Source organism: Pavona decussata, unplaced genomic scaffold (genome assembly GCF_977016875.1).
Source record: "Pavona decussata unplaced genomic scaffold, jaPavDecu1.1 SCAFFOLD_244, whole genome shotgun sequence".
NCBI lineage: Eukaryota > Metazoa > Cnidaria > Anthozoa > Scleractinia > Agariciidae > Pavona > Pavona decussata.
This window is the reverse complement of record NW_028145649.1, coordinates 1,586,031-1,600,455: the sequence shown is the minus strand read 5'-3', so window position 1 is coordinate 1,600,455 and position 14,425 is coordinate 1,586,031. Positions and strand designations below refer to the sequence as shown.

At 37.9% G+C, this 14,425-nt stretch overlaps 2 protein-coding genes across 2 annotated transcripts; one reads left to right on the top strand and one right to left on the bottom strand.

The window, feature by feature from the left end:
• The first annotated feature begins 6 nt into the window (after nt 1–6).
• On the top strand, nt 7–3,651 carry LOC146457357 (uncharacterized). The gene is made up of 2 exons (XM_085092081.1): nt 7–112; nt 1,098–3,651. The coding sequence occupies exon 2, from the start codon at nt 1,124–1,126 to the stop codon at nt 3,053–3,055; it is 1,932 nt and encodes a 643-aa protein (XP_084948207.1). The 5' UTR covers nt 7–112; nt 1,098–1,123; the 3' UTR covers nt 3,056–3,651.
• A 2,586-nt stretch (nt 3,652–6,237) lies between these two features.
• On the bottom strand, nt 6,238–9,060 carry LOC146457356 (uncharacterized). Its single transcript, XM_085092087.1, has 2 exons — nt 8,784–9,060; nt 6,238–6,442 (listed from the first exon to the last, which is right to left on the bottom strand). Exons 1-2 carry the CDS (start codon nt 8,988–8,990, stop codon nt 6,332–6,334), a joined length of 318 nt encoding a protein of 105 aa, XP_084948213.1. The 5' UTR covers nt 8,991–9,060; the 3' UTR covers nt 6,238–6,331.
• Between the last annotated feature and the right edge of the window lie 5,365 nt (nt 9,061–14,425).

The following is a 14,425-nucleotide window of genomic DNA, read 5'->3' as shown; positions in this document are numbered from 1 at the left end:
TGCGGACGCGTAATTCAAGATGGCGTCTGTTTTCCTTTTGAAGGACTTTTGATGTTATTGAATGGCCTTGCTGATAAATCGTGTAAAATTCATCCATTTTCGTAGAGCAGAGGTGAGTTTACGCCGTTTATCTGTATTTCATTGGATTTTCTAACTTTTTAGTGCCTTGTGCATGGTTAAAAGGGTGAACTGTAATACTATTTTAAGCTTGACTTTTCAATTCCAAATTATTGCATGTTTTTATGATAAGTACTCATCAGTGATCTGTTGTTGTACTATTCCGATCACAAATTGTCATCAAAATGTGAATTATTTGTGCATTTGTGGAGCAACTATTATACTATAGAATACAGGGCCACTTAATTTGGTCAACCTTTTTTACTCGTGTCGAAATCATATCTTTAGAAGAGCCAAGTGAGGCATATTACAGTGTAGACTATCCTGTATGGCCCTGTATTGCACTTCTGTCATGTTGAATTTAAATTCAATCGAGCTTGACACAGCAGGAGTCTGGCATCCAAATGGCTGTCAAACTTTTGCCGTAAATTCAACCGGTTGTGTCAGAGTCAAACTGAGCAAGAAGGGTGCCTTTGCCTGACATCTGCAGATGGTTAGACTTTCTGATCTTCTCGGACAAGGACAAAACACCGTCACTCCGTCTCACAGCACTTTCACTGATCACTCTTGTGGGACATAAAAAAAACCACTAGGGGCACAACAAACCTATGGCAGTGACCACCCCTGGTTTCTATCTCAATTCTTGTTGTTCATTCACTTTATCTTGTTTCATATATGAAAATAGCCTCCCTCACAGATGCTCTTTTGGCTCGTCACGCAATCTTTCCTCCCCAACGATTGTATGACGAGCCAAATAAGCATCTGCAAGAGAGTCTGTCATAAAAAGAGATGGGGTCAACGAATGGATTGATAGCGGCAGCCATCAGTGCGTATATAAGCTTACGTTTGGTCCTATTTCCCAGCCAAATAATGTACAATAGACACATCTGTTGCCCATTTGTCCAAACCATTGTCATCATCATCATCATCAAATGCATTGACAACTCATGGTAATGGCTTTTTTATTAATTTTCTTGTAGGTTTTAATAGTAAAATAACAGTAACAATGACATCCAAACCAAACACCAGTGAAGCTAGTCCAGAGACTCAAAATGCTGCTGATGAAAAAGCAAGGAAAGAAGAGCTGTTAGAAGAAAGAATGAAGAAGATAAGGAAGAAAAATGAAGAACTCATGAAACGGCAAAAAGAAATTGAAGAAGACCGTAAAAATGCTGATGTGTACAGTGAAATGGCAGTCAAGAAACATCCAGAGAATTTTGTGTTGGGAGTCAGCAAAGACAGCTCCGCCCCTGGGACGGGGAGGGGAAGGGGAAGAGGACTGATGCTAAAGGAAATGAGAAAGGAGACACTGAAAGCAAAGCAATGGGAGGCTAAGAGGAGAGAAAACATCCAGAAAGAAGAAGAAGAAAGAAAAAGAGCAAGCAATACTTCTAGAGCTACTCCAGCCTGCAGGTTTCTTGCAGATGATGATCGAGTTGACATGTCTAGGACCACAGGACGGAATGAGCATTCTTGGGGAGGGGCTAGTTTTAATAAAGTTGTCACTCGTGTGCAAAGAGAAAAGGAAGGCTTTCCATCACGCAGACATAAAGGAAACATTGAGATGACTATGTCGGGTAGAGAACGCCATGAATATACGCAGTGGAAAAAGGAGAGGGCAAGGATTGATGAAGAAAGGAAGGAGCGACAGAAAAAGACAGGGAACTGGAGTAGGGCTTGGGATCAGCCCAAGATCTGGGATTCAAGGAAGAAGATGTGGGCAAATGAAAATAACAGTGATGATCATAGCTTCAAAAGCACAAGAAGGCGAGATAGCGAGAACTCTGAAGACTGGGGAAGTGATGACAGGAACAGCAGAAGAGATTACAAAGATAGAGGATCTGGTCAGCGGGGATCAAGGCAAAGTGGTGGGTTTGAACAGCATGATGATCGTGGGATACATGCAGGTGAAGAGTGGGCTGAAAGCAGGGTACAGTCTGAACGTAAGGATGAATGGGGTGAAAGCGGAGCTACTCAAAAGGAGAAAGAATGGGAAAGCAGGGAGTCTCAATCTGAGGACCAGTCCGGGAAGACCAATGAAAACAAGGTTACCATGCGACAAAAGGCGGAAGGGTACAAAACCACTAAAGATAAAATGGCACAATATGAGGCAGAATGGGGTGAAACCAGTGAAAATAGAGTCATTTCTTCACCAGTAGAAGCTAGCTCTAAAGTTGCTGAAGAACCTGCTTTGAGTCACCAGCAAAACCATGGTGCAACCAGCAATGACTGGAAGGGAGATTACTCCTCTGCAGAGAATAAAGAAGAGAATACTGACGCTGCTAAAGTGACAAGTGAGAGCATGTTTCATGATGCTCCTAAACCACAAAGGGACATCAAACAAAGAAGAAAGGAAGTTGCTTCTGCTGAGGCTGACTCAATTAATGCCAATAAAGAACTTGTATCTGTGACGGAAGTTCAACCTTCAGTAGATAAAGAGGATTTGTCAGAATCCTTTGCGAACAAGCCTGAGTCTACAACTGTTGGCAAAGATCAGGATCAAAAGTTGGAAAGTCACACTGTTGGTGTACCAGTAAATAAAATTCCAGGTGATGACAAACAACTTCTCGAAGACACAAGTAATGGTAGTTTAACAGAATCTGAATACATAGTTCATAATAAAGAAGATACATCAAGCCATGCTGTTCATTCTACAGAGAGAGAACAAACAACTAAAGGCACAGAAACTGTCTCCCATGAATCTACTGCACAAAAGGCTGCCAACTTGCCAAAACTTATTACCAAAGCTGACAAAAAAGTTACTTTTGATTCTGAGGAAAATGAGCAAGCCAAAGGAAGTGACTCAGAGGATGCTTCCTCAGTAACTATTGGTGATATTCCGCCTACTCCAGATTTCTTGAAATATGATCATAAGTTAGAGTGGGGTGACATTGAGATAGAAGACGAGGATTCTTTTGAAGTACTGCCAAAGTGGTAGCTACTGTAAGTAGGATAGTCACTTTTATAAAGAGAAACATGTTTGTCGTTTAAGTAATCTTTTCTTTCAAAAGATTCTAACTAAACTCACTTGCCTGGAGTCTGGTGTTTAGACTGCCAGCAGTTGAGATGCATGAGTTCACTGTATGATAGACATCACAAAGTGTCCCCTACCCTAAACACGAAGTCGACAAAAAGGTCTGTCTTATATAAAGTGCCCAAAATCAGGATTACATTGTAGGTGCATTTCTGGACATAAGTGCAGCAGTCTCTCTTTTGCTCAAGAATCTGCAGCCCTGGAAGAATGCAAAAAACTGAGCAAGCATGATATTTGGGAGACGAGTCACACGTGCGAGTAGCAAAACTGCGAGGAGCACGGGTGCTGCTCACAGCTTTGCCACTCATACTTCAAATATCTTGTGTCCTTCCCCATGGATTCTCAAGCAAAAGAGTGACTGCTCGCAGTCTAGCTGGTGTCATGTGCATTGCTGTTTGCGTTCTGGAGACATTTTGAAGCTGTTTCAGCAAGCATGATTTGGGTTTTGGTTTCCATCTTGCCAAAACAGTATTGAAATGTCTCCAAGAGCACACAAACACCAATAAACATGTTAGTAGCAACAAACTATGCGATAAGTTGGTACCATTAAGAATCTTTTGAAAGTATCATTACACCATTGCTTTTTGAATGTACTTAAGATGAAACATTTCGAAAAGAGTTTCTTTTCTGCAATGTGCCTTCACGCTCACGGCTTGTGAATGTCACATTTTTTGAACTTATCATAATGATTACATAATTATCTTACGAATATCATAATATTAGTTTTTCAATTAAACATGTAAATTTCATCTTTATGTTATTGAAATTGTAAGGCCCAGCCCCGTAGATAAACCTTATAACCATGTTAAATTATTTTTGATATTCTTTGCAGTAATAGCGCGATAATTTTACGAATAAACACTTCTTCTTCTTCTTAGCCTGTGAACAGGCTCCCAAGTGGGGTATAGCGCAAAGACAAAAATTGAGCTCGCCATACCGCGCTCTGCTCGCCTGGCTTGCCGATTTTTCTTTTCCCCACTTGGAGCCTGTTCACAGGCTATCTTCTTCTCTACTATCATTAGGAATTTTTCATGCATTCTCTCTCTGTTGTAAATTTATAATAACTTTACATCATGTGTGAACAGCATTTTTTAAATTTGAATGTCAGTTTTGTCAGTGAGATTTCAGAGTTCCCCTAGAAATTTCCCTAGTTTATTGACAGTATAGAGATATGAATTTTTGAGTTTTTTTCTTTTTTTTTTTTAAGTTATATTATACACCTTTTAAAGAGAAATTTTACAATTCCATTCAAATGCCAGACATTACATGTACAAGGAGGAATTCAAATTATGTTCATTTCATCCTCAGACTTACTGGTCATGTGTGACGTATACTGGCTGTAATTAATTATATCTAAACATGTAGTGCATGGACTCGCTTGTATGTTGGCTCTCATTTCAAAAAGACCTAACAAGGGCCAGGGGCTTAACAAGAAACTTCAACAAGTTGTTATGGGGTACTTGTATGTGCTTGTAGTCGGAACATTTTTGTTACCTGAACAGCTTCACAAAATAAAAGTTGAAAAAATATTTTAAAATAACATTGTGTCAAGTGAATGAGGTTTTTACCAGTTAGCTCATTTCAATAGAATGATAGTTTTAGAAGGATTTAAAGTCAAGTGCTGTTGGAGGTACTTTTAATGTTTTTGTTGATGATTATGTTGCATCCAGCACTCCAGTCCACTTATCTGCGCAAGTTTTGGGGCCTGTTAAACAGAAAGGATACCAGCAGTCTCTTTGTCCTTGCTTCCCTTCGTTCTCTTGTTTTTTAATAGGGGTGAAAAAAAAAAGTTTTTGCATAATTTAAAGGGCTACTGTGACAAAAAAAAATAAAAATAATAATAACCTTTCCTTTTCTCTCTAGGATTTGAAAGTATAGATGGAAAGTACTATCCATGTCAAATTTTGAGTTGTAATAATTATTCTAGCAGGAAATTGGGTTACTTCAGAAAACTAGTCTGCCCTTGCAAGATAAATTGGGTCACCTTATTTCTGATTGATGTGCCTATATTTTGGGTTTTAAGATGTTTAAGGCTGTACCCATTTTCAGGAAGCAGTTATTTTGGTATAAGAACTGGACAACAAAATGATGTCATGACATCTAACATGGTGAAAGGCAGGAAGTTTGATAGTTGAATTAAAACAGGTGATGATCACATCCTGTTTCTTCCGATGCTGAAATGTTATTTCCATGTTTTCTATGAAAACTTGAAATATTATTGTAGGCTATAACTTTCAATAACTTAACGTTGCTCATTTCAGTTTTAAGGGGTTTCCTTTACATCCTCATGATAACTGTTTGTCAAGTAAAATATTAGAAACCTATGATCAGTTGCTCTTTTTTTTCAGGGAAATGTGAAAGTGTGGCAGCACGAGAGTCAGCGACTCTCTCGCTGCCACACTTTCGATCTCCCTGGAAAAAAAAAGAGCACCTGACACAGGTTAATAAGTAAAATATGGCAACTGCCACCACACAATGCTTAAATTAAGCCTCACAGGCTTGGTGGAGCAATGGACAAACAACAAAACAACAGACTCTAGCCCTGAAACAAAAGGTGCGTGATATACAGGTCCAATGAATCTGAGGTTCTAAGGAGCTGCATGCTATCTGATTATTTTACCCTGGGTACCAAAGGTTTCTCTTGTCAGCTCTTGACATAACAAAAATTTGGCACAGACTGAGAGACTTGGTGGCGCATGTGAATGTAAATTAACCATTCTCGATCTTGCAATGCAAAATCAGAAAGTGTGACACTGACATGTATGCAACTAAGTGTGCAAGAAATGCATCTTGCACCAAAATTACAATTCAGCTTGTTTACCTTTGTGATGTAAAGTACATGTTAACATTGAAAAAAAAAGAAAGAAGTGCAAGAAAGTGAAGTATGACTTATCCACCATCTTGGCTAACAACTCCAAATGCACATACATGCAGTATGCCATAAAACCTAAATGCTTGTGTTTGCATTATTTTGTGTTACGTGTGAACATCACTTGTGCTTGTATGTGTTTTCATCACATCTTTCAGCCAGGCTTTAATTAGCGCAGCTACTGTGATCACAAGGTGACAATCAAGCAGTACATTAATGAAATCACCAAGACATTGATTTTAATATTCTTCAAATACAACAGAAATTCTTCCTCGCATAGTTCAGCAATTGGACCTCTAAAAGTTCTTGAATTACAAAGCTCCAGCTTCTTCCAACATTGGTTTTAGTTTTCCAGTATCTTGCAGCCTCTTGATGTCATCACCCCCTCCGACAAACTTGCCACCAATGAACACCCTTGGAACCTAGAAATTACATAATTTCCATTGTCATTAATTATTAGCTAAAATAAATTACAAATTAGGAGTATTAACCCTGTCAAATGTTCTGTTATGTTAGCGGTCAATATGATAAAGAAACCATGATACATTTTGACACAGTATTCGTCATTAAACTATTCCCAAAAATTCATCTGATTGTTTGAATCTATCAAATACTTTTGCTCTTAATTTTCTTTTATTTGTTTCTTTTTTTTGTTTGTTTGGTGTTGTTTTGTTTTTGCACTGGGTCTTACATGTAAAAATACAGTGGAACCTTGATTTAACAAAGTGCCAAGGGAGGTTCTGTGTCGTACATTTTAAAAGACTGGGATAAAGAATATTGTTTGTTTGACGTTATGCAGAGGAATTTCAATAGAATTTTAATATATTGAAAATGGTAAAATTATTCCGTGGTCTTCTAAACCAGATAAAACAAGCTTAAGTTGATCACAAACATTTTTAAAAGGCCCATACAAAGGCAGGGTCAGCTGCAGCAGCTTTGTTGAACCCTCAGCACACTACCTGTACTGTATTTATTTGATTAACCGCCCACCTTGGAATTAGTGCCCACCCTAAAATCCCCAAAACTCAATAAGCGCCCCCCCCCCCAACAAAAAACCTTTCTGTACTAGCCCAGGGTGAAGTAAGAGGAGCATCAGTTGTGTTCCAAACTTGGTTGTAGATACAGTAGCCAATAATATTTTATTTGTTTATGGCTTGTTCATGTTAGCTTTTGCACTTTGTTTTGTCTTGTTGAAGCAAAATAACTTGTTATCCCTTGTTTTGTTATTCTCTAAAAATACCCTTGCTTGCTGAAAATATTGGGAAAATAATAAGCATCCACCCTCAAATAATTAAGCACCCTCCCTCATGGGCCCAAATTTAAAAAAGCACCCAGTGGGCCATTTCCCTTGAAATTCCCAGTAACTTGCCGGGCGCGAAATGTGTTTTTGCTGATAAATGTTTCTCAACAGAAGTCAAATTTTATTAGCTTTCAATAGGTTGATTTCATGTTTAATATGTCATAGCAGCCATGTTGTTGGCTAGGAACAATAAGATTTTTCTTGAAGGTAACTTCCATTTTTATGCAAACTATGTGACAAATTTTCTTTTGTTTTGGTACCAACAGCAGCAATGCAATCAACCTATAACTTCAATTTTAAAATCATTATGATTCTACAAATATATAGGGCCAAGGACCATGCCCGTGATCAAAAATATAAAAATATACTTATTGGACCCAGTAAGTTAGCGGAAATTTCGAGAAACATGCCCCACCCAGGTTTCAAAACAAAAATTGTGTTTTCAACGGTCGTGTGTCATGGTGAATGTGTACACAGGTCTTTACACTGTTGAGATCTGCGATTATTGAAACTAAACTGCCGCTTGGCGTCAGCTGCAGGGCCCAGATTGCTTTGATAATTTACTGAAATGAAACTAGGACATTTGCGCTGGGATTCTGCATTGGATTTGTGGCTGCTCAATCAGTTTGAGCTGGGATTTCTCGCTTCTTGGAAGGGGCCTTCCGAAACAGACTGTGACACCTTGTCTTTCTCTTAGGAGTGGGAAACCTAGGAAGTGATAACTCGCTAAAATGGCCTCAAATCAGCACAAAATGGCAAAAAGACAATCGGCAATGCACCTTAGAAGCAAGGTATGTCATTATTATTAAGAACTTTCCAGTATTTGTACCTCCTAAATCCGATCGTAAATATTTCCATACAAACTCTTATATTTGCGCTGGGACCGTTATTACGCAAGATGATCACCGCTCACAGCTTGAGCTTGGGCGCCCTGTGACTTACGATGCTTCGTTTTTGGGTGCTTCGTTTTCGAGTTTTGGGGTGCTTCATGCTTCGGTCTTCGTTCTTGGATGCTTCGCTTTCGATACTACCCCCGCCAGGGCGGTTAATCGAATAAATACGGCATCTAGATTAAGTTTAAGCTTAACACTTATATGTAACTTGCTTTGAGTGCATGACAAAGCACTTTTTGAAAAGACGAGTCTTCTACGAAAAAGAATACAAAATTAATCAACTCAACAGACAGAAAAGAGTCATTTGATAGTGTTAAGAGTTTTAATCGATCTCAAACATAAACTTTTGAGTGTTCAAAACGATAAAATTACTCAATCTATGAACAAACTAACGGAACGCCTTGGCAGACACCATGAATTAGAAATTTAAAATGCAACCCAACGCGCACCGGTTTTGTCGCAATCCACTTGAACTGGTACATAACCAAGGTCATTCCCCTATTAAATAACACTTCTAAACAGAAGAATAGGCGAATTTTCGCTAGTTCCATAAAACAAAACTCGACTCACCGATCTAGCGCCGGTAATTTTCTGAAGAGCGTCTTGGAATTCCGCGCCATCGTCCATTTCGTCTAGCTCTATCAGCACATAGTCTTTCAAGCCAGCATTAGCCAGGGCACTCTTAGCCTTGGTACAATACGGACAGTAGGTTTTGGAGTACACCACCACCTTGTTGGAACTGACTTTAAGCTTGACTTCTTCAACTTTACCGGACATTTTAAGACTTAATTCTTTACTACCTGAAGCGAGAGTGATAGTCGTGTGATCGGGTGTGTTATGCGCCCGCGTTACCATTGCACTGTGACCGGAAATTGAACGGAAAGTAGACCAATCTCGTACCCAGAGTCCTCAGGCTTTTTGGTCAGCGGGGCGGCGCCAGGAGAGACTCTGGGATAATGGAATTTCTTATCCCAGAAAACGTGGGATTCCGGTCTTTGTGCGCATGCTTAAGATTAAAGCGGAAGTCAAATGCCCCAAAATGGCAGCCGCGTTACTGTTATTGGGCCTGAAGGTTTTATCGGGCCTTGAAAGTGTTCGAGAAAGCCAAAATTGATTCTACACGCGATCAAAAGGAACTGGATTTTTTCCCGTAAGAGCGGATCAAAGCAACTGGATTTTTTTTTCATGTAAGAGCGAGCGAAAGGTGGACTTAATTCGACGTTGCTACAACAGACAAGTAACATATTTCTTTATTACTGTTTATACTTACAAATAAAAAGGAACCATCACTTCTCCTCTCACAGAACTGAGCAGCTGACTGTGTATTAAATTTATTTTCAAATTACCTTCTCCCTTTCCCTTAACAGTTTATTTCCAAATGGGATTCAATGAACACATACATGTTACCATTTGAAAATAATTTAAATCACCTCTTATATAAGTAATATTTACTGTTGTAAATTAAGTTTTTTTTCGTCTCAAAATTTTTTAATTTTATTAGACTGAATTGTGTGCACGCTTTTCTTAAAGAAAATTTAAGAATGTCATATGTGTTCGAATGCAAGCTTAAGTACAATTTCAACATCAGCATATTAATTTTAATACATGCCATGAATTCAAGAGCAGCTGTGAATTTTTTTTTCTGAATAAATATTCCTTTTGCCTAGCTTTTGGCAAAACTGATAGAGAGTGCTCACATATTGCATGCTTCTAGTGCTGTAGAGTTGCTCCCAGGTATACTAATAATATATCTAGAAATAAGATGAAGTAGTATAACAGAGATTTGGATAATTGTGCCAACAGGCTTTGAAAATAAGGATAGTGAGTTGTGTTGAGGTTTAATTAGTTAGCTATTCTGCCTAACCACAGAGTAATAATTATATATGAGAACTGTATGGAGCGTGGTAATTATGCCACCTCTCATCAGTAAATTGGTTATAATGTGATTGTTGAGAGACTGTTAATATCCTCACTATGGTACTTCATTTAGTCAGCCAATTTCTATACCATGCATATAATCTCCTTAGTCTGTTCTTGTATACATGTAATCAAGGTAAAATAATTTAAAACTATCTTATGTGAGTTCTCTAATAAATTTGGGTGCAGTGTAGGAAGCACAGAGAAGGGGTCAATAGATTGGGGAAATTATGTTTATATTTAATTGATGTAAATTTTGGTGGGGCCTGACTTCATCTGGTCGTGGAGTGTACACTTAAACTAAGAGCTGAGTCAGATAGCTCAGATACTGACACACATTACCTAATGTATTCTGATTAATAAGGGCACATTACTGGTAAATTGATAATTTCTGAATGATTTGCCATTTCTTTTGAGTCGGCTCGATGGTGATGTGATTAGGTATAACACATTTAATTGACTTCAGGCAAGGGAAGTATTATACTCAACCAACACTCTGCAGCTGAATAGTATAATATATTCTCTTCTCTGATCTTGCAGCTCTTGCTTTGACGACAGATAATTACTATTGTCAAACTCCCCAATATCCAGAATGATTGGCACAGTGTCGTGAGACCTTTGCTGAACTGTGTAAATTATACAGCGCTTGTGGGAATTTGTGGTCCCTTGACAATAATGTTAGCTAAGAACTAGAAACTGAAAATTGTCAAACGTGACTCTTAGTTCAAGCCTTTCCTGGGCTCTGATTGTCTATTAGGCCACAATCTAAGTCATCCAGCATATTGCATAATGTTTGTGGGACTGGACCAAGCCTAGTGAGCTGCATTGATCAAAGGTCTAGAACAATGGAAATACACATTCAAAAAAATAATTCAAAATCATATAAATTTGTCATACCATCAGTTACAAAACTGTATCTAAAGAGGTTTCAAATTTCTTTTAAGCTTGTTAACAGAATAAACAATAAGGCTAGTGATGTTTCTTTAACCCATAAAATATATTGAATAGTAATTTATTTATTTATTTTTTTTTTTTTGGGGGGGGGGGGGGTGTCTAACGAGCGTTGATTGTAAAACTTTATGTTTCATCTATAATCACTCTATAATTAACGGTTTGGTTAACAAATTATACCTAAAAATTCTATATACTTGATGAGATAATGGTTACACATAATTTTATTAGTTACCCCCAACAGGGAAGGGGAAGGGAGTAAAGGACCCATTGTAATCCTTGGAATGTTCAACATATATATTTTATAGACTTGTCATTCTTTAGTGAATACTGAATGTAGTTTTTTTTGCAAGCTAGTATTGTAGTGTCTGAAAGTTTTTTCTTTTGTTTGATTATCAGTGCAAAATAACAAGTAAAGATATGATTCACCAAGAAGTATAACTTTTATGCTAAAACCTGCTGGCTACCACAAATTTCTTGCTAATATTTACTAGCAATAATAATTACATGAATGAATATCACACGAAGAAATGATAGAAGGGGTTGTTTTCGCCAAATTATTCAGTAAAATCCATCCACTGCCAAAATAATTATGTTAGTAAATTTGCCAATTACAAGTGGAGTGTTTGATAAGGATATAATTATGATGAAAGTGGTCACTTAATTCTGCACAAGGCTGTGCAAGCATTATCTACAGGTCATATGCCACACAAACTTGGGGTACTTGGCTTCCATGTTTATGTACAACAGGTACACTTGCAGTAGAATGAAATCGAGCAGGGGCCTTCTCCTGTATCCCAATAACAGCGTCCCAATTTAACCCTTCAAGGGAAGACTTGGTGTTCTTCCTTATAACATATAGCACAGAAAGTCACACCACCGCTCATCTATTTTTTTAAATAACAAATGGTACTTTAGACATGATTTCACACTTTGCAACAGCATAATTGCTTTGGCCTCACCAGGAATATTTGTCTGCAAGGGAACCCACAGTTTTCTTGTCTCATACTTCGTCAATGGAGTATCGGCATGTTTTTTCAGATGAAGGGAAAAATAATATTTTAAAAAGGGTAGATTATTTTTACTTACATATATTAATGTACAGCACATTAACAGAGTACAGTTAAACTATCATTACCTTCAAATTTTTGCCATCTTTATTTTAAACTCAGTGTACATTATTTGTTGAGTTATATAAAAACTCCAAGTAATATATTATGTTATAACTTTTGTATATTTTAAGATTGAGGAGGCTTAATATTCATAAGCCTCATATTGATTTCTTTTATTGAGCCTCCACTCCACTACTTGAGTTTTTTTCTTTTCATTGTTTGTCTGCGTACATGTGGGAAGTAAATAAATGCAAAGAGTTTAAGGTACTTCTGCATTTCGAAGTCTAGCTTCAGGCTTCAGTATTATCTACACCTGTTTTTTGACTTGTCAAGTTGGGTGGCTCTTCACTGTCACAGTGTGTTGACTTTCTTGCAGAGAAGATATGGTAGTAAGTAACAAACAACAAGTCTTTATTCTCAACTGCCCCTATCCTGTAAAAATAATCTTTAAATCTGTATGTACTATTACATTTGAGATTAAACTTTCATCTGAAGGTAACTTAACACCACGCCCTTTACACTTTTTAGGACATATAACTAATTGTTCTTATTTTGCATGAAACATGGAACAGTTAGAACAAAATCTGCCAAAATTCTCAAAACAAAATCTCTCAAAATTTAAGAAAAATGTTCAACACACCATTACCTCCGCCTCAAAGGGGCAATTTTTTTCTGAATTATTTTTCTTTGGCAAGCTGGTCATGGGCCGTGACTGACAAAAGTGAAACCTTTGCTCTCGTGAGCGGTGTTTGATCATCGTAGAGATGTCTTCAGCGTTTCCCTTGTGGCAAAACCGAAAGGGAATTAATCGAAACGGCAACCTGAGATGGACTCCACTCCACATCAGATCAGTCATCTCCAAATTTTTATCCACAACAAGGTTTATAGATGTTGAAGAACTTCTCTATTTTTCCATGATAACCTTCACTAGTAAATAACATGTTCGAAATATTTAGTATGTTGACGACAGCAATGTCCTCTCTAATACGTTTAATGTTTCCATACTTGCGAACGGCTTCACCAATTCGTTATCCCACCGCTTTTTCTCCCAAACTGACTGATATAATGATATTTTCCGAAAATAATTTTTTGCAACAGCGACAGTAATCAGTTTAAACTGCTCGCATTTGGCCGTGTCATTTTACCGTCGAATGACAGTAGTGGCAAACTTCCTACGATAAAACGGCTAATGTTTAGTCGGCTAGAAATTGTTTCACTGACATAATTCAAAACCTGTCTTTGAATTGGAGTCCTTCTTATTTTTGGTATAGTAAAAATAACATAAAATAACCGTGACACACACATAAAAATTACAAAACAGCGAGTTTGACATTTCAAATCTCCCTCCAAAACAAGGAAGTTTCCGGTTTGGTTAACTTCCGCAAATGACCAACGGACTTCCTGTCGGTCTTCCATTGTTATGCAGACAACCAATCGAAAAAATTAAATTTTTCCATTATCCCAGAGTCTCTCCTGGCGCCGCCCCGCTGACCAAAAAGCCTGAGGACTCTGGGTACGAGATTGAAAGTAGACTGGATTACGGGGGTTATAGTCCTTCTGGGACGTAGGCTAGATCCGGAAAGTATGAAATGAGAAGATGGCGCCCTGGACAAGATATAAATGAATTGCTCGACTCTCTTTATGACGAGGTATTTGAAAATCTTGATTGCTACAAGGTCAAAGTTAAAGCAAAAATTGTTTTCACCATTTATTTTATTTATTTATTTACTTTTTTCCTGTCTTACCCCAGATGATGTACATTTTAATTAATGTACTGTGGATAGCAAGGATTTTCCTTTACAATGTCAATGTCAATGACTATGTCAAAAAGACAAACTGGAATGTGTAGCTCCAGAAAATATCCAGCCCCCCCCCCCCCCCCCCTATCCTCCCTCCCTCTCCACAGAAGGGATTTACCAGAGGGATGGGGGTGGGGGAGCAGTTATGAAGCGAAATTAGAACTTTCAGAGGAGTAGCGGGCTCTTAGGAAAACATCCCCTTCATAGAGGGGGGGTGGGGGGTGGAGGGATTGCGACTATAAAAAGTTCCTGGAAATGCTCAATGGACTAAAGGATGGGAACAAATAATCTAAAAAAGAGTAAGGCTGATTTGACGGTCAGAGAAGTATATTTTTCCAAGGCCGTGCCTTTCGAAATATTGGAATAATATATTTCCCTCACAGTGAAATCAGCCTTGCTCTTTTTTAGATAATTTATTAATTTTGTTCTTCAA

What these genes read in the sequence shown, in the direction of transcription:
- LOC146457357 (XM_085092081.1), top strand. Translation starts at nt 1,124, where the DNA reads ATGACATCCAAACCAAACACCAGTGAAGCTAGTCCAGAGACTCAAAAT.
- LOC146457356 (XM_085092087.1), bottom strand. Translation starts at nt 8,990, where the DNA reads ATGTCCGGTAAAGTTGAAGAAGTCAAGCTTAAAGTCAGTTCCAACAAG. An exon ending in AAATTACCGGCGCTAGATCG is followed by an intron (nt 6,443 to 8,783) that starts GTGAGTCGAGTT and finishes TGTAATTTCTAG; the next exon opens with GTTCCAAGGGTGTTCATTGG.